We start from the raw sequence: 24,658 nt of genomic DNA, 5'->3' as shown, positions 1-24,658 counted from the left end.
GAACTGAGTCAATTGTGTAAGAATACAAGTCATTCTCCAATTGATAAATGTTCAAAGGATATGAACAAGCAGTTTTCAGAGGAAGAAATTAAAGCTATCTATAGTCATATGAAAAAATGCTCTAAACCACTACTGATTTGCTAGAGAGATGCAAATCAAAACAACTCTAAGATACCACACCATACCTATTAGGTTGGCAAACATGACAAAACAGGAAGATGATAAATGTTGGAGAAGATGTGAGAGAGTTGGAACACTAATTCATTGTTGATGGAGCTGTGAGCTGATCCAATCGTTCTGGAGAGGAATTTGGAGCTATGCCCAAAAGGGCTACAAAAATGTACATACCCTTTGACCCAGCAATACCATTTCTAGGACTGCGTCGGCAAGAGATCATAAAAATGGGAAAGGGTCCCATATGTACAAAAATATTTATAGCAGCACTCTTGTGGTGGCCAAAAACTGGAAATCAAGAGGATGCCCATCAATTGGAGAACAGCTGAACAAGTTGTGGCATATGAATGTAATGGAATACTATTGTGCTATAAAAAATGATGAACAGAAAGACTTCAGAGAGAAAGACTTGTATGGAAAGACTCATATGCTCTGATGCTGAGTGAAAGGAACAGAACCAGGAGAACTTTGTACACAGCAACAACCACAGTGTGTGAAGATTTTTTCTGGTACACTTAAAACTTCATTGCAATGCAAGGACTTCAAAAATTCCCAGTGATGTTTTAAGGCAAAATGCTTTCCACATCCAAAGAAAGAACTATGGAATTCCATCACAGAAGGCAGCAGATCATTTTCTTTTGTATTGCATTTTGGTTTGTTGTATGATTTCTCTCATTCATTTTAATTCTTCTATACAACTTGACTATGGTGAAAATGTATTTAGTAGGAATGCATGTGTAGAAATTTGTAAGGAAGGGAGGAAGGAAGGGGAGGGAGGGAAAAAAAATCTAAGTTATATGGTAGTGATTGTAGAACACTGAAAATAAATTTAAAAAATTAAAAAAGGCAAATAATTTTGAAGTACTATCCTAAAAAAAAATGAGCAAAAGCAAGGATATGTAGAATATAAAGCTCACATCAGTTGTAGTTACTACTTAATAATAGCTGTTCTAAAAAATACTCTGTAGAAAAATTGTGAAATTTGTTACTAAAATGTCATTGTCACTGTTAAAGTTCTGCCTTCATCTAACAACAATTTTTATATTTGGTCATTTACTTCAGAAATTTCCTTGGGCCTCAGTTTCTTCAACTATAAAATGAAGAGCCTAATTTGGATAGGCTCTGAGATTCATTCTAGCTTTAGATCAATGAGAGATGGTGATATGTTTATATATGTGTGTATATATATATATATATATATATATATATACATATATATACATGTATATATAACTACATGCTTACAAATTTTAATGATTATAAATTCCTTTCTGAATTTACTTTGTCTTTAGTAAATTAGTCATGAAGTTACCATTTATAATTAATCTTTAACAAGATTCTTTTGAGACAGGAAATACTTTATAATTTTCTTCCAAGATCCATACATCAATGAATCAAAAAACACCTATTTAAGTTAGAACTATATGTCATACGCTATTTTAGCTGCTGGAGAAACAAAGACAAAAGTGAGACAGTCTCTAACCTCAAGAAGCACATATGCCAGCAGAAGAGACAACATACAAGAATAAGTATAGAGAGAACAGTATAGAACTGGGGGGGGGGGAATTGTTTGGAGAGGGGCAATCAAGAAAGGTTTCATGAATTCAATCCTGAAAGAAGGGATTTTATGAGGTAGAGATGATAGGGCAGAGAATTTTAAAAATGAGGAATAAGCACTTTAAAAGCATACAGAAGAGAACTGTTGGGGGGCAGAGTCAAGATGATGGAGTAGAAGCAGAGACTTGCTAGAGTTTTCCCTCCAACCTCAGCCAAATACCTATAAAAATTACTCTAAAAACACTCTGGAGCTGCAGAACCCACAGAACGATGGAATGAAGCAAATCTCCAGCCCAAGACAGATGAAAGGTCGATGGGAAGCAGCTCTCATGCTGTGCTGAGAGCAGAGCGCAGTCCAGCATGGGCCACTCCAGCACAGATAGCACCTGAGCAGGCCGCAGGGGACTGAATCTCTTGCACCTAGGGCAGTTATCAGACTTCACAACCCCAAAACACGGAGGACAAATGTGAAGGTAAATGGAAAAAAACCAGTCGGACTTGTGTGAGAAAGTAGAGTGGTTCAGCCCTAAACCCAGAGCAGCAAAGGGGGTCGAGAAACCCACCACAGCCACAGCAGGGGCAGAGGCATTGGCTATTTCTGGAGCTCTAAGCCCATAGATTGTGGGGGGATCAAGTAGCTGACAATAAACCCCCCTAACCCCACTGGAAGCAGAGAACTACCTTAATAAAGAGCTAAAAAGTCAAGTAAATGGCTGGGGAAATGAACTAAAACTGGAAAAAGAGTCAGACTTTAGAATCTTACTTTGGTGACAAAGAAGATCAAAATATGCAAACAGAACTCAAAAAGGATTTTGAAAATCAAATAAGAGAAGGAGAAGAAAAATTTGGAAGAGAAATGTGAGTGATGCAAGAAAATCATGAAAACCAAGTCAACTGTTTGCTAAAGGGAACCAAAAAAAATGCTGAAGAAAATAACACCTTAAAAAATAAACTAGGGGGCGGAGCCAAGATGGCGTAGTAGAAAGACGCACATACACATAGCTCCGAACCCACAACCCATAGAACAACTACAAAGAAGTAACTCACGGCGAATTCTGCACCCAGAGGCCACAGAACATTGGAGCGAGGGAGATTTCTGTTCCGGAGAGACCTGCAAACCTCTCGTAAAAGGTCCTTTGTGCTGCGGACTGGGCTCCGGGACTGGGAGCTGAGTACAGCCCTGCCGTGGCCGCGGCACCGAGAGGAACAGATCCGAGCAGGCTTCAGGGACGGGATCTCCAGCGGCCGCACAAGTACCTCCACCCACAGGTGACGGGGGTCTGTGAGAGAGTCCCTTTGGTGGGTCGAGGGGGGAGTGGGGTGCCCCCATGGCTCGGGCCCCCTCGGGAGACAGAAGCTGAGGGGCAGCGGCAGACCAGGGCTCTCCAAGCAGGCAGGAGCCTGGATCCATTGTTGAAGGTCTGTGCATAAACTCCCTGAGGGAACTGAGCCTGAGAGGCAGCCCTGCCCTCACCTGAGCATCTGAATTTAATCTCACACTGAATAGCAGCCCTGCCCCCGCCCAAAGCCCTGAGGCTGGAAGCAGCATTTGAATCTCAGACCCCAAAGACTGGCTGGGAGGATCAGGAGGTGAGGTGGGTGTGAGGAAAATATTCAGAGGTCAAGTCACTGGCTGGGAAAATGCCCAGAAAAGGGAAAAGAAATAAGACTATAGAAGGTTACTTTCTTGGGGAACAGGCATTTCCTCCCTTCCTTTCTGATGAGGAAGAACAATGCTTACCATCAGGCAAAGACACAGAAATCAAGGCTTCTGTGTCCCAGCCCACTCAATGGGCACAGGCCATGGAAGAGCTCAAAAAGAATTTTGAAAATCAAGTTAGAGAGGTGGAGGAAAAGCTGGGAAGAGAAATGAGAGACATGAAGTCAAAGCATGAACAGCAAATCAGCTCCCTGCTAAAGGAGACCCAAAAAAATGTTGAAGAAAATAACACCTTGAAAACTAGCCTAACTCAATTGGCAAAAGAGGTTCAAAAAGCCAATGAGGAGAAGAATGCTTTCAAAAGCAGAATTAGCCAAATGGAAAAGGAGATTCAAAAGCTCACTGAAGAAAATAGTTCTTTCAAAATTAGAATGGAACAGATGGAGGCTAATGACTTTATGAGAAACCAAGAAATCACAAAACAAAACCAAAAGAATGAAAAAATGGAAGATAATGTGAAATATCTCATTGGAAAAACAACTGACCTGGAAAATAGAGCCAGGAGAGACAATTTAAAAATTGTGGGCCTACCTGAAAGCCATGATCAGAAAAAGAGCCTAGACATCATCTTTCATGAAATTATCAATGAAAACTGCCCTGAGATTCTAGAACCAGAGGGCAAAATAAATATTCAAGGAATCCACAGAACACCGCCTGAAAGAGATCCAAAAAGAGAAACTCCTAGGAACATTGTGGCCAAATTCCAGAACTCCCAGGTGAAAGAGAAAATATTGCAAGCAGCTAGAAAGAAACAATTCAAGTATTGTGGAAATACAATCAGGATAACACAAGATCTAGCAGCTTCTACATTAAGGGATCGAAGGGCATGGAATAGGATATTCCAGAAGTCAAAGGAACTAGGACTAAAACCAAGAATCACCTACCCAGCAAAACTGAGTATAATACTTCAGGGGAAAAATTGGTCTTTCAATGAAATTGAGGACTTTCAAGCATTCTTGATGAAAAGACCAGAGCTGAAAAGAAAATTTGACTTCCAAACACAAGAATGAAGAGAACCATGAAAAGGTGAACAGCAAAGAGAAGTCATAAGGGACTTACTAAAGTTGAACTGTTTACATTCCTACATGGAAAGACAATATTTGTAACTCTTGAAACATTTCAGTATCTGGGTACTAGGTGGGATTACACACACACACATAGAGACAGAGTGCACAGAGTGAATTGAAGAGGATGGGATCATATCTTAAAAAAAATGAAATCAAGCAGTGAGAGAGAAAGATATTGGGAGGAGAAAGGGAGAATTGAATGGGGCAAATTATCTCTCATAAAAGAGGCAAGCAAAAGACTCATTAGTGGAGGGATAAAGAGGGGAGGTGAGAGAAAAACATGAAGTCTACTCTCATCACATTCCACTAAAGGAAAGAATAAAATGCCTACTCATTTTGGTATGAAAACCTATCTTACAATACAGGAAAGTGGAGGATAAGGGGATAAGCAGAGTGGGGGGGGATGATAGAAGGGAGGGCATGGGGAGGAGAGTGCAATTTGAGGTCAACACTCAAGGGGAGGGATAGGATCAAAAGAGAATAGAAGTAATGGGGGACAGGATAGGATGGAGGGAAATATAGTTAGTCCTATACAACACAACTATTATGGAAGTCATTTGCAAAACTACACAGATTTGGCCTATATTGAATTGCTTGCCTTCCAAAGGGAAGGGGTGGAGAGGGAGGGAGCTAAAGAAGTTGGAACTCAAAGTGTTAGGATCAGCTGTAATGTTCTTACCACTAGGAAATAAGAAATACAGGTAAAGGGGAATAGAAAGCTATCTGGCCCTACAGGACAAAAGAGAAGACAGAGACAAGGGCAGAGAGGGATGATAGAAGAGAGAGCAGATTGGTCATAGGGGCAATTAGAATGCTTGGCGTTTGGGGGGGGAGGGGAGAAAAGGGGAAAAATTTGAAACCCAAAATTTTGTGAAAATGAATGTTAAAAGCTAAATAAAAAAAAAAAAAGAAAAAAGAAAAAAAATAAAATAAATAAACTAACCCAAATGGCAAAAGAGATCCAAAAAGCCAATGAAGAGAATACCTTAAAAAGCAGAATTGGCCAAATGGAAAAGGAGGCCCAAAAGCTCACTGAAAATATAATTTCTTAAAGACTGGAATGGAGTAGATGGAAGCTAATGACTTTATGAAAAATCAAGAAATTATAAAACAACGCCAAAGGAATGAAAAAACGGCAGACAATGTGAAATATCTCACTGAAAAAACAACTGACCTGGAAAATAGATCCAGGAGAGAACAATTTAAAGATCATGGGACTAACTGAAAGCCATGATCAAAAGAGGAGCCTAGACATCATCTTTCAAGAAATTATCAAGGAAAACTGCCCTGCTATTCAAGAACCAAAGGGTAACAACATGAAGTTGGGGTGATATTGTACCCCTGCAATGTCCTTACTATTGGTGGCAATTTCCTATAGTCAAAAGGTTTGTAAGCTTAATACCAGATCTATTCAATTATAGATTATGGGTAGGGGAACATCCAAGGAAAATTAAGCTATTAGGTATAGGACTTTAGACCAACAACAATAAGCTAGGATCCTTTAATTCTTAGTAATACTGTGGAGACAATTAGGTCAAGAGCTTGTGAAGTTAGCAACATAAATATTATTTGTGTCTCGTTCAATGCTAAAAAAAAAAATTTCTTTTGTGGTCCACATTGTAAATGCTTTAAAAAGAAGTATCACCTGTCCAAAAGTTGGAATTGCTTTATCTGTTATAAACTGTGTTAAAAATAAATAATTAAAAAAAAGGAACCAAAGGGTAAAATAGATATTGAAAGAATTCACTGATTGCTTCCTGATAGAGATCCCCAAAGGAAAACACCTAGGAATATTGTAGCCAAATTCCAGAGTTCCCAGGTCAAGGAAAAATACTGCAAGCAGCCAGAAAGAAATAATTTGAGCACTGTGGAAATACAATCAGGATAACACAAGATCTAGTAACTTCTACATTAAGGGATCAAAGGGCTTGGAATATGATATTCCAGAAGTTAAATGAGCTAGGATTAAAACCAAGAACCACCTATAGAGCAAAACTTAGTATAATACATCGGGGAAAAAAAATGGTCATTGAATGAAATAGAGTAGTTTCAAGCATGCTTGATGAAAAAATTAGAGCTGAATAGAAAATTTGACTTTCAATCACAAGACGTATAAAAAGGTAATAAGTAGGAAAGAGAAATCATAAGGGACTTACTAAAGTTGAACTGCTTACATTTCTACATGGGAAGATAATAATTGTAACTCTTGAGACTTTATTCAGTATTAGAGTAGTTGGAGGGATATATATAAATATATACACACACACACATACACACTCACACACACACACACACACACACACACACACACACACACACACAGAGACAGACAGAGGGCACAGGGTGAGTTGAATATTAAGGGATGATACCTAAAAAAATAAAATTGGGTGAAAGAGGAATATATTGGGAGGAGATGGGATAAATTATCTCTCACATACAAGAGTCGAGAAAAGGTTTTTTTCAATGGAGGGGGGGAAAATGAGAGTGAGAATGAACCTTACTTTCATCAGATTTGGCTTAAAGATAGAATGAGGTACACTCAATTTGGTATGAAAAGCTATCTTACACTACAGGAAAGTGGGGGAAGGGGATAAAGGGGATTATAGAACTGAGAGCAAATGGGGTTAGGAGGTAATCAGAAGTAAATACTTTTGAGGAGGGACATGGTCAAAAGAGAGATAGAATAAATGGGGAGGCAGGAAAGCATGGAAGGAAACAGTCTTTCACATCATGGCTGTTTTAGAAGTGTTTTGCAGAACTACACATGTATAGCCAGTATCAAATTGCATGCCTTCTCAGTGGGGATGGGTGGGAAGGAAGGGAGAGAAGTTGGAACTCAAAGTTTTAAGAGCACACGTTAAAAATTGTTTTCACATGTAACTGGGAAATAAGACATACAGGCAATGGAGTGTAGAAATCTATCTTTCTCTACAAAAAAATTGAGGGTAAGAGGATGAGAGAAGAGAGGGCTATCTATAGGATGAAGGGGTAATCAGAATGCACTATCTGTTGGGGTGGGTGGAGGGGAGATATGGGTAGAAAATTTGTAGCTTGAAATCTTGTGGAAGTGAATGCTGAAAACTAAAAATTAATCATTTTTAAAAAGCATACAGAAGAGACAAGGACCATCATGTGTAAGGAAAAGCAAGAATACCAAAACAAAGAATGTGAAAAGGGCATTCATGGGTTAAAAAGCTGGGTTTATAAAATGGTGCCAAACTGAGAATTGTGTAAAAGAACAAAATGAACTTTATGATTACAATTTTAACAATTTTATCCCCAAAAGACTAATAAAAAAAGAAGGGAGATGCACCATGGCAAAAGTAGTCAACTTCTTGATGTTGAAAGGAATTTCCTTTTTCTTGACCTCATCTAGCATCTACTCTTAAAATAATCAAACTATTTTATCAACAGATCTCTGTGTAACTGAGATTTTATGGCTGACAAAAAAAAATGAAGTAACATACAGGATCAAATGATCAGATTTAGAACCATCTATTCCAACTCCTCAATTTACAGATGAGAAAACTAAGGATGATAGAACTTAAATGACTTGCCCACAGTCATATAGCTTCCCCTTCCTCCCCTCTCCAAATCCCCCAAATTGCAAAACTTCTCAGGACTTTTCAGTTATCTGGTGCTACTTCTACTCTACATGTCCACTTCCCCAACGCGTATTTCTAAGAGTATAAGTGTATAATTCAACAATATCTGACAAGTAATTCAAATACATAACATACCATTAAAGTAGGAAATCTCTATCAAGAATACAATTTAAAAGACTATCATTGTTCTTTGAATTTGTGCCAAATGTCCACCAAAGTATGTATCTTAACAACAGAAATATCCCTAAACCAATTAACTAATATTGTGAAATAATAATAATGAAAAAAGACCAACAATAATATGGGATGAGGGAGCTAATTAATCTGACAAATATCAGCATGAAAAACAAAGGTACCCAAACTGTGAGCTGTGAGTATACAAATGAACTGACAGGAAAAATAAACGATGACATTGATACAAGTCTTTAGAGGTATCAACAGGCAATCAGAATGTCAAGAGACTTATGTGAAAACCTAATTTATTGCAAGAGAAATGAACAGTTTGCATATTTATGACAGTACAACAAAAGGAGAAAACAGGAAGGGGCGTGGCATGGAAGAGGAAAGGGGGGAAAAGAGACAAAACCCTTCCTGAAGGGGAGGAACAAGGCAATGGCAAAAGCCTCGGGGCCTGCTAGACTATGAAGACAGGAAGGACTCCAGCAGCACAAGCATTTTCCCAGCCTGCTACAGACTGGATGGTGCCTGTCTTGCCTCCCAAGAGCACACAGGCGACCCAGCTTGGAGTGTAAAGGTGGTGGGAAGGAGGAGTTATGGAGGGGCTCATCCTTGACACATTCAGGGCCTTCTGCATGGTCTGGACCCAGCATTTTTGGAAAGTATGGCAACTCAAAAAGACAAGTTTAGGGGACCCCTTAACAGCCTTTAACAGAGGCAAGCTCTGGAATTAAAAGAGTGAAGTAAGATTAGAGCATACCTTTTCCCAATTGAGATACATAATCAAACAGTTCAGAACCTCTCCTTTAGCACGTTGCCGGACAACCAGCTGCATCGCTTTATTAATCACTCCTTGAAAGGCAAATATATCATGCCATATGTTTGCAATAAACAAAGTTAATTTATCAGACTCTGGAAAATCTAAAGGGGAGACACAAAAAAGGACAGGAAAGCCTTATAACTTATCAACTATACAGCAATTACAAACAATTTTCCATTCGCTTTTTTCTCCTAATACACAGGATGTGTGGGGGGGTAAGTCCCCAGCCTCATTTTCTTTTAAATAAACTTTTCTCTTAAAATGGATAACAAATGATAAAAGTCAATTTGCTTAAATAAATCTGATGCAGGACTTAAACCATATTTATGCGAAGTAGATGGGATATTACTAAGGGAATTGTTTGACAAATGCAGTTTTTGCAACCTACCAATTCTCTTCCAAAAAGGTCCTTTGGGGATGATATTTAGTACAGTAGTAAATACAATTATCTGAAGGACAATTTGTTTTTAAAAAAGATCTGTCCCTAAAGCAGAACTAGTGCATATACAGGGAAAATATGAGAGAAAAGTAATTAAACTGGGGCATTTAATGTACTGTAGTGTTACTGATTCAATTATCTTCACGTTGAACAAACTAGAAGACTACTCCTACATACTCACAAAACCAGTTCATTACGATCAAATACAATGCCATTTTAAGACGATTGTAAAATAAAAAGATTTAGCAATGGCTAGAGGCTAGAGCAGAAGCAAAAATCTGAAGATTTTTTTTTTAAGTCTGATTTTTGTTAGGTCATAAAACAAGCTCATCATAATTTCTACTTTTAAAAAACATTTCTCCTTTCAAGGAAAGAGACTTTGTGAAGTCTATTTTTTGTATTTCTCATAAAGCGTTCACAGACTAGGGACAGACCTTCAGAAATCACCTAGTGCAACCTTTTCATTTTAGAGATAAGGAAACTTCTTAGATGCCTACCCTAAAGTCACTTAGATAAATAGTTGAGAGGGGATTTGAATGTAAGCTTTGGACTTTTAAAATTAGCACCATTTCCTACCATATCAAGAAATGGCCAGAACCACCCTTCAAAATATATTTTCTGTTCTAAACTATATAGTAGAAAAAGAGCTCCCTTTCTCTTCAAAAATATGATTTAGACCCTAAAAAACGAAAAATCTTTTCACAATAAAGGATATCAACCCCTTATTTACCATTGTACTTTTGCATTAATGAAGTGCACTAATAATACAAAAGAATTTGTATTTACAAAATCATTTATATTTGGATTCAGATGGATCACACAGGAAAAAAATTCATCTTCTTAATTTTCTTTCTTTAAACCAGATTTAGAATTGGCCTTTCATAAGCATACATGTAGACCAATAAATTCTGCCATAAAAAAAGAAGATTAAAAAAGCTAATAATAATTTAAAATTTTAAAGACTGAACCCAGAGATTTCCAACCTGGATTCTCTTATATTCAAGTTTTATACTGAAATTCACAAAACAAATTTTAATTTAGCTTAATGCTGAAAAATCTCATAAGAGCAAAGAAAGGGCAAAAGGAAAAAAAAATAACCAGCAAAGGGGTATATGTTAATTCTAGAAAAGATGAGTATCATCAGTCTAACAATGAAATCAGTCTAACAAGTAATATATGCAAGCATTCTTTATAAAACTCACACAAAACAAACAGAAAGAGTCTTGAGATGGGCAACTTACATTGCATCTATAGCTATAGCATTCAGATGTCTATTTTAATTCACAGTGGCAGTCAGAAGCAGTTAAACACGGCAGCTTCATTCAAAGGGGTATTACAATCATGGACAAATGATTTGTTTTCACCTGAATTTATACTGGCCCTAGAGATTGCTTTGAGACATGAAGAAGATAAATCTTGGTAAAAAGAAATTGTATTTTTGGATAAAATACCCAAACCTTACATTTATATAGCATGTTATAGTTAGTTAACAAAAAAGCTTATAGAGACTTTACTGCAGATGATATAATCCAGGATATCTTTAATAATCTGATGAATAAGACATTTATGGGTAGAGCAGATGTCAAGCAATCATTGGTGAAAGAATAATTCAAGGCCAGCTCTCACGCTAATCATTTTTCTTCTTCAGTGAGCAAGCATTCTACTCTCTAATCTAAAATCTTCATTTTCTTAAATTACAAGATCATAGATCTAGAGCTGGAAGAAACCCCAAAAGTTGTGTCATAACTTTAAGTCAAGAACAGCATTTCCTAAATGTACTAAGAAAGTCAAACTAATAAGACACAAGTGGTGAGTAATATTCATTTAAATATAAACTGTGCTAAAGTGGTATGCATTTAAAACATGGATGTATTTAAGGTAGAAAACTGGACAGAGAATAATTTTATGCCCTTTCACAAGTATACAACACAAAAGAGACATAAATAAATTATAGAAACGTTTCGGTAGAATAAAGTAAAAAGGAAAGTACGAATGTTAAAGGAAAGCTACTCATTTCCCACCAGCTGCTCTACTTTTGGACTTCTCTGGGCCTCATCATTCTGCATTCCTTTCCCAGGAAAATCATCACTGGGAAATCTCATTGTCCTGCAAGATTTAAATCTGCCTATTTTTCACATCTCATCAGTGCCCTCTGCTTCTCTGACTAGACCCTAGGAATGGAGGGAAGTACCATGGGCTCCAAGGCCTCCATTTAAAGAGGGGGCTCAGAACAGTTTTCTCTACATTTCCCATCGGTAACACTGCTTTTGGACTTCACAGGAACTCTCTCTTGTCCCCTTGGGCCAGGTCCCCCCCAAGGAGTTTTTTGGCTTCCTCACCATTATAAGGTAAGTTCCTTGAGGGCAGGGATTGGCTTTTGCTTTTATTTGTGTCTGTATCTCTAGCACTTAAGACAGCCCCTGGGAACACAGCAGGCTCTTCATAAACGTTCATTAATTGACTGAGACCATATTTCTAAGAGTGTTACAGTCTATCAACATACCTTCCTTAAGTAAGTCATAGCAAAATAGTCGTGCTCTTTCCAAATCTCCCAGTTGCCGACATATTCCAACATACACTCTGCAGAGAGCATGAATGTAAGTGTGATCCAAGGATGTCTTCTGAATTTTCAGTTCAGAGAGAATAGCATGAAGCAAAGGCTGTGCTAAGTGCTGTATTAAAAATGTAAAACAATTATTTGCACTTATATTCAGTAAAGACAAGAACAATTAAGAAAAAATAAAACGTAAAATCTCTTATGAGTAAATAAAATATCAGTACGATATGTACGGGTGGCAGCTGAGAGAATCAAAATGACTTAATTTGCATTACCATTAACATTTTGTATAACTTTTGATTAGTTTTCCTGTATGTCATGTCATTTCAAAGAAATCAGATATTAATGCACCTCTAACTGTTGTGTAAAATGCAGGCAGATGCTACCAATGACCATCCTGAAGACCTGAAAAGCCCCAGGCCTTACCACCAGTAAGAAACAGGATGACTCAATCTTACTCCTATTCTACTTCTATCAACTATAAAACTATACCTTATTATATTTTTGTCTACTATATAATGCCTGTCCTATTTTTGTACTGCCTTCATTATAAAATCCTTGTGATTTCTTTGCTTGGGGTCTTCATGCCTACTGAGTAGGCCCTGAATAACATTTGTTTGGCAAATGCGTATCTTGCTAATAAATTGCATTGTTTGGACTTCAGTTACACTACCTATAGGATGCTGGAAAATTACTTCAACTTTCTGGGCTTCATTTACACACCTACAAAATTAAGAAGTTAGACCAGATGACATTTAAGGTCCATTCCAGATTTATACCTATAAATCCAAGTGATAGATAGCATCATGCCTCAAGAGTCTTATAAAAAACAAAACATAGTGAAGTAAAAAAGAATTGTTAATAATTATGCACAGACATATAGGGATAATGTCTATTTAGTGGTGAAGAACTAAATTCTTTTTAAAGTCTTCATACCTTTTAAGAAAATAAGTTCTGAATGCGCACTGTAACAAAATTTTACTCTAAAGATACTGGCAAAATATAGGACTATGGATTTTACAAGTCTCAAAATTCTGGCTTGCCCATTACTATCTGAAGTTGGCTATTACTTACATATCTATAATTATGCCCTTCTTATTACATTTTTTATTTCTTCACTTTCCCTACTTATCTTCTTAGGGCATTTCAAACACTGTTAGGATAACTATTATTAAGAATAACAAGAGACCCATATAATGCTTGAAACTTTACATGGCAATTGCCTATCTTATTTGATTCTCACAACAACCTTGTGAAATAGATCATAAAAGTATAATTAGAGAATAATTTTTAGAGATAAGGGAACACTAACCAGAGGTTAAATGAATTGCCCATGGTCACAAAGCTACTACTATCTAGGACTCAAATCTGGATAGCTCATGACAATTCCTCTATCTCCAGAGTTCTTAACAGATCACACTACTTCCTGATTGTTCCATGAGATACACTGATTATTAAATACAATGATAATGATACTACTAATAACTTACATTTAGAAAGCATCTTATAGGTTATGTAACTGGTTTGCTATTCATTCACTTTAAAATACTCTTAAAAGTTACGTTGACAAATCCTATTGTTCTTTTTCATAAAAAGACAAAAGAAAAATAATAAAATCCACAGCACTAAGATGATATTTAAGTAACTTTGTTTTGTTTTTAAAAGGCAGTGAATCTCTAAAGACTGTTCTCAGATAAGTTACCATGCTGGTGATATAAATTTTCAATGTGTCTCAAAAGTATATTATTTTTATAAACTATTTTACATCTTAAATACAAATGTTTAAAACTGTTTCTGGAAAACATTTTTAAAAAAGGAAAAATATAAATGTTGATGATTCACACCATACCTTTAGTCAATAAATCCCTTCCAAAAAGTCCTCAAAGCACTAGATTTAGCAGTCAATCACGTCCTTTCTCTAGATACTCACTGCTCCCTAAGTTTCTGTGGGTCCTTAATGATAATGATAATTTTATAATATCTATGTAAAGGCTACAAACAATGCACTGGTCTCTTCCTACCTATGTGGCTGTTCCTTCTTAGTTTCCTCTGCTGGATATAACTTCAAACAAGTTATATCACTAACCAGGAGTGTCCTTGGCTTTCTTCTTTCCACCTATATTATTTCAACTGGTCTCATTGCCTCCAATGGACCTAATTATCATCTTTATGTCAATGCTTCTCAGATCTATTTGTCCAGTCCTAATCTTTCTCCTGATCTTCATTCAATTCCCATTACCAAATTAATCTTGGACATCTTGACTGGGGGTCTTGGAGACATCTAAAATCAAACATCCTAAAACTGAACACTTATCTTTCCCTTCCAACTCTCCTCTCGTCCTAATTTCCCTATTACTGCTGAAGACACTTACATCTTAGTAATCCAGGTTTGCCACCTGGTGCCTTCCTGGACTCATAAAGCACATTCAACTCATATATTTAAGTTCTTGCAAAATTCTGACACTCACAACTCCTCCCCTCTCTTGCCCTTCATGTCCAATCTGTTGCCAAAGTCTGTCAATTCTATGTTCACAACATACAAATACATATATATAAACATATATATTTGTATAAAGATGGGGAGTCTCCCTACCTCATATGTGTGTGTAAAAAGATATCTGAGTCTCCCTGCCTCAAGTCTGTCTCCAGTCTAATTTACCTTCTATTCAGCTCCCAAATTGGATTTTTCTGAAGTGTAGGTCTGACCATGTCACCCCAAACTGCAGAGGTCCCCTATCTTCTCTAAGACCAAACAGAAAATCTTGTTTAGCTATTAAAGCTCTTACTACCTTTCCAGTTTTCTTATACCTTACTCCCCTCTACTTACTCTGCAATACAGTGATACTGGCCTCCTTGACATTCCTCCTCCAAGATAACTCCTCCTGATACCACACATCACCATTACTTGTCACCCTCTTCCCTCCTCATTTTCACCTCCTTGCTTCCCTGCCTTCACTGAAGTCTTTGGCCTTCTGCCAAAAAAAAACCACCAACAAAAAACAAAAACACTTCCTTGGTCCTCCTTTAATCCTAGGGCTTTCCTTAAGATTATCTCCATTTTATCCTCTATGTATCTTGTCTGTTACATAAACCCTCCCCCCCCTCCCCCCATTTCACAGTAAACTCCTGGAAAGCAGGGACAGTTTTTTGTCTTTCCTTGGATCTCCAGCATTTTATCACAGAGCATTTCCCACAGCAGGCACTTAATAAATGCTTGCTGACTTACCTTGCTTTAACATCTCTCATATACATCCCCTTCTTTCCACTCACATGTCCATATCCTGATGCATGCCTTAATCATGTTACATAGATTACTGTCATCCCTGACTGGTTGGTTCCCCTACCTTAAGAAGTCTCCCTCTACTCTAATCTGTCTACCACTCAACCTACCAAGTGATTTTCCTACAATTCAAGTTTTAAGTCTCCTCTCTACCCAATAAACTCCAATGGTTCCCTTTTGCTTCCAGTATTAAATAAGAAGTCCTGTTTGACTTTTAAAGCCATTCACAATTCAATTCCCTTCTATCTTTGCAGTATTTTTACATTTTCCTCCACTCTAAACACTCTGAATTCCGGCTACAGTGGTATTCTTGCTGGGTCTTATCCAAGAAAAGCCATCTCATGACCTCAAGCCTTTTCACTGGCTACTCCTACGAGCTCCCCCTCCTCAACCTGGTCTCTTGGTTTCTTTGGTTATTTTTCAGGACTAAGCTCAATTCCTAATTTTTGCAGGGTGGGGGAGAAGGTGTGCTTTCCACCCCCAGTACTAGTGCCTTCCCTTTGAGATGACCTCACATTGACATTTATGTGAGTGTGTGTATCCACTGCTGTAAGGAACCCCACACTGAAGGAGATCAGCAACTCATCTATATCATAATTTGAGTTGTCTGGGGCTCTGTGCAGTTACTTATTTGCTCATGGTTACATAACTAATATGTGTAAGAGAAAGACTGTGAACCTAGATCTTCTTGACTTCTTATCCACTATGCAACATTATTATATTATGTAATTAATTATATAGTTAAATATATTACAATTAAATAAGCTCACCAAATAAAGGCTATTTATTGTCACAAAATACCGTAAAATTAGATACACTTAAAGGCTTTGAAAATAACATTAAATTTGAGATATTTTGGAAGAGAAGCTACTAGGTCTCCAAGGGCTTAAAACAAAGTTTTATTTGTAGTAACTGCTAAATAAAGCTAATGTGCTACTAAATTTTATAGGGCTAACAATTCTTAAAACAAAAACAGTTTAAAAGAAAATTTGTGCAACCTGCTGGTTTTGAGCACAAATATAATAATTACATACAATAGATCAAACATACCTTCTTTGTGGTACTAAATTCACAGACAACTTCTTTCTCTTCATCCCTCATCACTGGCTTTTTGGAAACATTTCCCACATGTACATGACTTCGAATCACAGGTAACAAATCAAAAGATGACTCAGCAATCTTTTTCAGGACACTGCTCATGACCTTATCATGTGGATCTTTATATTCTTCTAAAGCTGAAGATGATTCTGTAATTGAGTTGTCTGCTGGTTCGTGAACAGAAGAATTCTCATCATCATGTGTTACTTCATTTTCAACTTGAGGAGAACTAGTTTGGGGCATCTTGATGACTTCTGATACATCTACTTTAATCTCCAATTTTGGTGACTCACTGTCTAGACGTAATCTCTTGGCACTCCTTAAGATGGTTGATGGCACCAATGGTCTTTTCCCATTGTGACTCTGGAAACTCATAAGCTCAGTCCCAGAATCTTTTAGTTTACCTTGATCACACTCAATGTTGGAACTACTTCCTGTTTTTACAAAAGCAGTTGACGTAGATGTGATTGCTTTAAATCCTGTAATGTTATTCACAGGTCCTGGTAAATTTTTACAGTCTGCTGGAGGACATCTATTCAGCTGAATATTACCTTTGAGAATGTTAAGTGTCCTTGCTCTGGCAGATAATTCTGGGTACATGGTATCAAGGATTTTCACAGAGTTCTCCTGGGGTCCTCCTAGTGCATTACCGCCAACTGCCAATGGAGGAAGCCTGCCAGGCACAGGAAGTGCATGCTTTGGTGTAGCAGCACAAAACTGCAAAGGAGAGGATAAGATTCTCTGACTGGCAGGTGCGTCTGAAGGAGATGGAGTACTATGCACAGGAGACTTGTATCGTGGATCATCAGATAGTGGAGACATGAGCGGAGGGACTGGTGTGTCACGCAATGGGGAAATCAGATCATCAAGTGGTGAAGTTAAAGAAGATTGACTAGAGGCTGACATTAGAGGGGAAACTGGTTGCAGAGTCCTTGGTGGTGTTGCTAGCAGTGGTGCAAGCAAAGGAGGCAAAGGTGGCCCCATCTCTTGCCTTATTTTACTCAGAGTATCCAGAGAACATTTTGTTGGTGTAGAAGTATCAGCAGTTGCCAAAACTGGCTGATCTAAATGACTCTGTTGAGTTTTTGCCTTACTTTTTACCCTTGAAGACTTTCGAGAAGCTTTGCCTTGGCTAACTTCAACTTTAGATTCTGCTAAAGCCTTTGTCAGGTTATGTGACGGTTTTTGGTTTGGAGTTTCTGACCCACTCTTACTTTGACTGACTAAATCAACAAATGGCTCAAGTTCTAAAGTATCATTTGTGCTATCAAAGGAAATATTTGGGGATTCTGAAGTCTGATTATTTCCTTGAGAGTTAAAACTTATATCACACATAGATGGATTCCACAAAGTGTCTTTATCAAAAATACCATTTTGGCCACTGTTTGAACCATCCTTATGTCTAGATGAAGGCCAATCATCATAATGACATTCATTAGATGGGGGGTCATTCTGTTCTTGTTCAGTGTTCGGTGAGTACTCAGCAGAGGCAACTCGATCAAGTGCATTTTCTAAGACATCTCCAGAAAGAATAGCTTGCACTGCAGGGACTTCCTCAGGAAGTTCAGGTGATACAATTTGGTCCATGCCTGATCTGAAATTTTCATCCTTTATAATCTTCCAATCTTCACTTTCTTTGATACTTAAACTCAAATTACCATCTTTTCCACATCCATTTACAATTTCTGAATTCATCCCAGATATATGATGGAGTAACATCGCTCCTTCTGAATTGCCAGTATTTTGCTCAATAGTAGTTTTTCCAACTGTCTCAGTTCTCATCTGTATGGTGTCTTTACTGTCACTTCTTCCCTCACCTGCATCTGAATACTCTTTATGCTCTGTTCTTTGAGTGTTTTCCTTAACAAACCTATCAGTGCAGGACTTTCTTTCAGGATCAAAATCTACAAACAATGATTGTTTTATGACTGATGAACTCTTAGTTATTTCACAGAAAAGAGGTTTTTCTTTCAAATGTCCAGCTACAATACTGCTACATGTGTTCAAAATGGAGGAGACACTAGTATATTTAGTATGAGCATCTTCACAATTGTTTTGCATTCCAGGTACAACATCTTTGGTGTAAGTCTTAGTGGCTTCCCCCAGTGAGCAATGGGTAAAGTGACTTGCACGCTTAACCTTTCTTAAAGGATAATCTTCTTCTGAATCATCTGTTTCTTTGGAAACCTCATGTGTTTTTACCCAAGAGTATTTTCTCAAGTTTTCTTCAGATGTCTTTCCTAGGTTTAGTTCTTTTTCCATTTGCTTATTTGTTACTACTTTGTCAAAACATCCTAAAACAGAGTTCCCTGAAGCATAGTCCTGGCTATTTTCAAGACATTTAAATATCCCTGACGTAGAAAATCCATTTGTTTCAGAAACAGCACTTATATTAAAATCTTTCAGGGCTGATGTCAAGTACTCTATTTCTGAAGATCCTCTCTTTTTCATATGAGCATCTTTAGAGGTATTAGTTTTTCCTATTTGCGTTTGTGTTTCTTTATTGAAATCTTGCTCTTTAATTTCACTATTGGTTTCAGCCTCATTTTTACTTTTACTATCGTAACTAATTTGATTATCCTTCTCTTCCTCAGAATCCTGCTTTGTTTCTTCCTGGCTGCCCATATAGCACTGTACAATGTCATTAAGTATATTTAGGCTAACATGGGTCTCATTTTCATCTTGTTTAGTTAGTGATGAAGAGAAAGTAGATCCTTCCTTCATATAAGAATTCAAACAAGTACTCCCAGAAGTTCTCTCTTTCTGAATTTGCTGAATATTAAGAGACACAGCATCCAGGGGTATAATTAGGGTTTCAACATCTGATATTGAAGCATCCCTTGAGCAAATTTCTTCTGTGGCCAAACCATCAGGAAGTGAAACATTTGTGGATGGAGTAAATTCTTCCTTAGCATTCATGGTTTTAAGAAAATCTTGGTTTTGCAGATCTTGCTTTTTAGCTATTTCTGATACATTCGTCTGGTTCTGTAGAGCTATTTCTCCAGATTTGGCTGATAATTTCCTAGTAGTGTCATGATGAGAATTTTCTACTGATAAAGATTCATTAAAAGACTTTAAATCTGATGTTACCCAGGAAGTAGAGTCTTTTGCTGAGGGAGAGTTTACTGTCTCTATTTGCTTGATTTTTTGTACATGGCCTTTCTTTTCTTCAATGCATTTTGCTTTAGATGGCATATGCTGTTCAATTTCAGTGTAAGTATTATCAGGTGCCAAAGTCCTCTCTTTAACATGAGACTCAAGATCCTCCAAGTTGGTAATCTGGGGCTCTTCAGATTTCAACTGCTCAGGAATAACTGAGACCTGGTTATTTGAAATAGGAACAACGTTAAATCCTACTGGATTAACTTTTTCTCTATGACAACCCAATTTGGCTGATGACATATTTTCTAAAACAGGCATTTCTGTTTGTAATTGCTTACTATCTTCTTGTTCATATTTGAGTTTAGCTTCTGGACTTCCTTCACATTCTCTCTCAATTACCATACCTGCAGCTATATCATGGCAAGAAGCACTTAGGTCTAAATCAAGAACTCTCTTTACCAAGTCACTCTGAGATGCTGCTAAAATTGTATCTTCTGATTTAGTTATATTAAGCTCAATTCCTGGTTCTTCAGTTTCACATTGTTCATCACCTGAATCTTTTGCAAACGCTCCCTGATCAACTATGTAGATGTTAGTCATGATTTTTGATACATCAGAACATTCTGTCTCTCTGCTGATTTGATCAGTAAGAAGTGGTGTTGCTGAATTAGGACTCAAAGCATTTATATTTTTCTCTACATCGTACTCTCCTGTAGAATAATCTGTAGGTTCAGGTGACTTGTTTAAAACATCTGAAATTTTATTCTGCATTGTTTCATAGGATTGTTTTTCCATGCAATGGAGTTGATTTGGGACAGTCTCATTTAAAAAGTCTGTACTTACAACTTCAATTAAAGTACACTGCCCATTAAATTTCCAAGAAACCTCATTATTATATCCTAAGTCAAAGGAGAATTGATGATTACTACAATTAGATGATGTAACACTGGGAGAAGAAGACACAAGATCTGTCTTGATATCAAGTTCACTTGTGTCTACCATAATAGGTACATCTTGTTTGGATTCAGAAGTTTTCTGTATTTTAAGCCCTTGTATTTCTTCTTCCTCCTTTCCAGGCAATTCTCCAGCTATTTCTTGGAAATGTTCTGAGACTAGGAGCAGTTTTTCATTTTCAGAAGTGAGCCCACCAACAGATGTTTGTGTAGTAAATTCTGATTTGTGTGGCTCAGTTCCAGACAATGTGTTTTCTTCTTCAGATGCAACTGGCACAACTAACTTTTCCTGGCTAAGCAAAGAATTACATACTTCTTCATTTAAAACAACATCATCTGTCACTTCCAATAGATCATCAGGTATCTTCTGTAAACACTCGGTTTCAGTAGGCATACAGTATATTCTAAAGGATGGTCCTTTACTTTCCAGTGGGGCTTCATCTCTCTCCTCATTATCTTGTGGTATAACACTTTTATCTAAGACATATTTATTTTCATCTTCTGTACACTCACATGATACCACAAGATGCTCTTTATAGGATGACGGGCCAGTATCTGAAAAAGGCATCTCTTCTTTTGAATTAGGTTTACTATCCTTAAATTTTAACTCTGTTGTTAAAACGTCACACCCAATGGCTGTTTCTTCATCCGTTTCCAGATTCACTGGATCCTGGATTCCAAGATCTTGTTCAGGTTGTTCTACAAGTTTGCTACTTTCTTCTTTTCCTCTAGAAGAGTTAAACGTATTCTGTGACTCAATTGTGCCATTTTCTAAAAGAGATGGCATATTGTGTTCACTACCCACTAACTCTTCTTCACTGGAATCTGTAAAATCTCCAAAATAGTCCTCCTGGGGAGAAAAAAGACCATATAATTAGTTATATTAGCTTCCTTAATCAAATAAATAGTTCAGGTTCAACAGATTCACAAGTTATCCCATTTCTACTCCCAAGAAAGACTTTTTGTAAAGAGTTCAGTTTACTATGCTCTTTATTAAAGGATTGATATATAATATATATTAACTTTCATACTAAATTACCTTTATTAGATAGCTAACCAAGTATCACTTTTTCAAATATCAAGTTTATATCAGCATAGATCAAGTCTGGCACCAAGGTAGGCATGTACTATAGTAATATTTCCAGTAATATTAGCAATATTTTCATTATTTTGTATTTTTAGGGGCAAATACTACAGCAAAAATAAGTTATAAAGATACTTATATTATTTTCTAGCATGATAAAGATAGGTTACATTCTATGCACCTAACATATTCTCTAATCCAAACTTTTGTGATCCTTTTTAATAATGGTATATACACTATGCCACTAGTGAGGGCTAAGACTAACTGTTCCAAAAATATTTAGAATCTGACCCATAAAATCTTAACAGGTCAAAGGAAGCTTAAAAGTTGACAATCACAAAACCAAAGAAAAAATCTCTGTTTTGGAAAGGACTTTGTCAAGCCAATATTCTAAACAATGATCATTCTAAACAATAGCTTCAACAAAAGTGTCATTCAGAATGTGCTTGAAAGCTTCTAATGAGGAAAAAAATGACTATACCTCCTGAAGCCGTCCTCTGTACTTTTAGATAACTAGCATAATGAAAAAACCCCTTCCTATCTGCAACTTCTGCTCACTAGGCCTCCATTTTCTCCCTCCAGAGCAAATCAGAACAAGTCTAAACTCTTCCACGTAGCAAATACAAACTATTATATCTTTCTTCAAATTCCACATCCTCTCCAACATTTATCGTTTTCCTTTTCCGTTATATTAGCCAATCCAAAGGATGTGAGATGGTACTCAGGTTTGTTTTAATTTGTATTTCTCTAATCAATAGTAATTAAGAGCATTTTTTCATATGATTATAAATGGCTTTGATTTCTTTGTCTGAAAATTGACTGTTCATATCCTTTGACCATTTATTGATTGGAAAATGACTTTTACTACTATAAATTTGACTCAGTTTTCTATATATTTAAGAAATGAGGCCTTTATCAGAGATACTTGCTGTAAAAAAATTTTTCCCCAGGTTTCTGCTTTCCCTCTAATTCTGGTTGCATTGATCTTGCTCATGCAAAAACTTTTTTCATTTTATATAATCAAAATTTTACATTTTATATTTTACATTTTATATATGTTCTCTGCATACTGATTGGTCCTAAATTCTCCCCCTGTCCATAGATGACAGGTAAACTATTCCTTTCTCTCCTGATGTGTTTATGGTATCAACCTTCATATCTAAACTATGTACCCATTTTTTTTTCAGGAAAATATTTTTTCTTTTAGTAATTTATTTTAAACTTAAATACTAAAACTTGAACATAAAATAAGAAGAAAAAAATCATTTTCATGTGCACAGAACATGAGAGGATTCAAAATATAAAAGCAATAAATTTCCACTTCAAGGAAGTCTGTATAATAAAAAATTACACATTGTGTTCATAGTTGGCCATCTTTTCTTTGCTTCCTTGTAGGATTTCTTTTATTTTCTGCTTTGGACTTTTTTTTTTTACTTTTTAATTTTTTTAAATGACATTTATTTTTAGTTTACAACATTCTATTCCACAAGCTTTTGAGTTTTAAATTTTTCTCTCCATCCCTCTTCTCCCTCCTCAAGACAGCATGCAATCTAATACAGACTCTAAAATATACATTCATATTAAACATATTTTCATGTAAGTAATGTTGTAAAGAAGAATTAAAACCAATGGAATGAACCACAAGAAAGAAGAAACAAAACAAAACAAAAAAGAGGGAGAGAACAAATAGTATGCTTCGATCTGCATTCAGACTCTGTAATTCTTTCTCTGGATGTGGATAGCACTTTCCATCATGAGCCCCTTGAAGTTGTTCTAGAACCATGCATTGCTAAGAAGAGCCAAGTCTATCAAAGTTGGTCATTACACAATGTGGCTGTAACTATGTACAATGGTTCCCCTGGTCACGTACCCATTGTGACGTTACAATGGTATATGGTGCGAGATGTTGGTCTATATCTAGTTTTTTTTATTTTTTTTTTTAGTTTTTCCAGCAGTTTTTGTCAAATAATGCCTTTGTCCCAAAAGCTTGGCTCTTTGGGTTTATCAGATACTAAATTACTATGCTCATTTACTACAATGCATTGTGTACCTAATTCATTCTATTATCACTCTATTTCTTAGTCAGTAACAGAAATTGTCATTTGTATCAGTTAATTCACATTAACATTATATACTACTATGTATTAGGCAATAAATAAAAATACTTTGTAACTTACAGGAGCAAGTGGAGATGATGATGGCACCTGATATCTTAATGGTGTTGGAGGGGGCGTGGACACTGGGGACAGAAGTGGTGGGGGAAGTCTGAAGAGGTCAAAGATGGCCTCCAGATCTTTCATAAGCGGTTTGTCTTCAGGATCTTCCTGATCTGAGGAAACAGAACTATCATCCTCCCCAGTGCTTGGTATGAAAACCTCAGGATTTCTGTCCTCATGAAAAGCTGAGTCATTACTGCAGTCCTGCACATTGACAGTGATGGGGCCATCGTCCTCAGCAGACCTACACCCTCCAAGGAATTCCTGCTCTAACTGCACAGAGAAGCTTGTCAGGCAAGGCTTCATTTCAGGAGGTCCAAGGTGATTGCTCTGCACTTGAGGTAGCAGTTCACATTCTTCAACAGATTTTCTGGATTTTATATTTTCTTTGGCAGTCTTTTCTATGGACAGACATTTGAAATTTAATTCTGAGATATTAGCTGGTTTTCCTATATTCTTACAGCGCAATTGTATAAACCAGTAATTATATCAAAGATCTAACAGGAAAAAAAATACAGTAAAAAAGTGAAACTTTTCTCAATTACCCCCTGAGAAATTCCTGTCATCTTTTAGATATTAAGATAACAATACTAACCCACCAAAAAGGTATATTGTTTGAACTTTCTGTCTATTGGTTTGATAGGCTCATGTCATAATTCATGTACTTCTCTTGCCAACTACCCTTTGTACCAACAAAATATAAGTGAGAGAGTTAGATTCAGGAATATGGTTTATGAAAAGCTGCCCAGCCCATAAGGGAATTGTACCTATTACTGGAGTCACCTTATTTGCAATGTTCTAATCAACAG

At 36.7% G+C, this 24,658-nt stretch overlaps 1 protein-coding gene across 3 annotated transcripts in view; it reads right to left on the bottom strand.

Moving 5' to 3' along the window:
- The window catches only part of ICE1 (interactor of little elongation complex ELL subunit 1), a 75,266-nt gene that overhangs the window by 19,697 nt on the left and 30,911 nt on the right, over positions 1 to 24,658 (bottom strand). For 2 of the 3 annotated variants that reach the window (XM_072605383.1, XM_072605382.1), the window contains 4 exons: positions 23,811 to 24,250; positions 16,447 to 21,399; positions 12,063 to 12,231; positions 9,061 to 9,221 (listed from right to left, as the gene is read on the bottom strand). In XM_072605383.1, the coding sequence (XP_072461484.1) occupies positions 9,061 to 9,221; positions 12,063 to 12,231; positions 16,447 to 21,399; positions 23,811 to 24,250 (5,723 nt within the window). Of the gene's footprint in view, positions 1 to 9,060; positions 9,222 to 10,800; positions 10,951 to 12,062; positions 12,232 to 16,446; positions 21,400 to 23,810; positions 24,251 to 24,658 lie in introns of those variants that run through there. The other variant, XR_011966255.1, reaches the window with a different exon arrangement.

Source organism: Notamacropus eugenii, chromosome 4 (assembly GCF_028372415.1).
Source record: "Notamacropus eugenii isolate mMacEug1 chromosome 4, mMacEug1.pri_v2, whole genome shotgun sequence".
Classification (NCBI taxonomy): domain Eukaryota; kingdom Metazoa; phylum Chordata; class Mammalia; order Diprotodontia; family Macropodidae; genus Notamacropus; species Notamacropus eugenii.
Note: the sequence above shows the minus strand (reverse complement) of the source record. Positions and strands in the feature narration are given on the sequence as shown.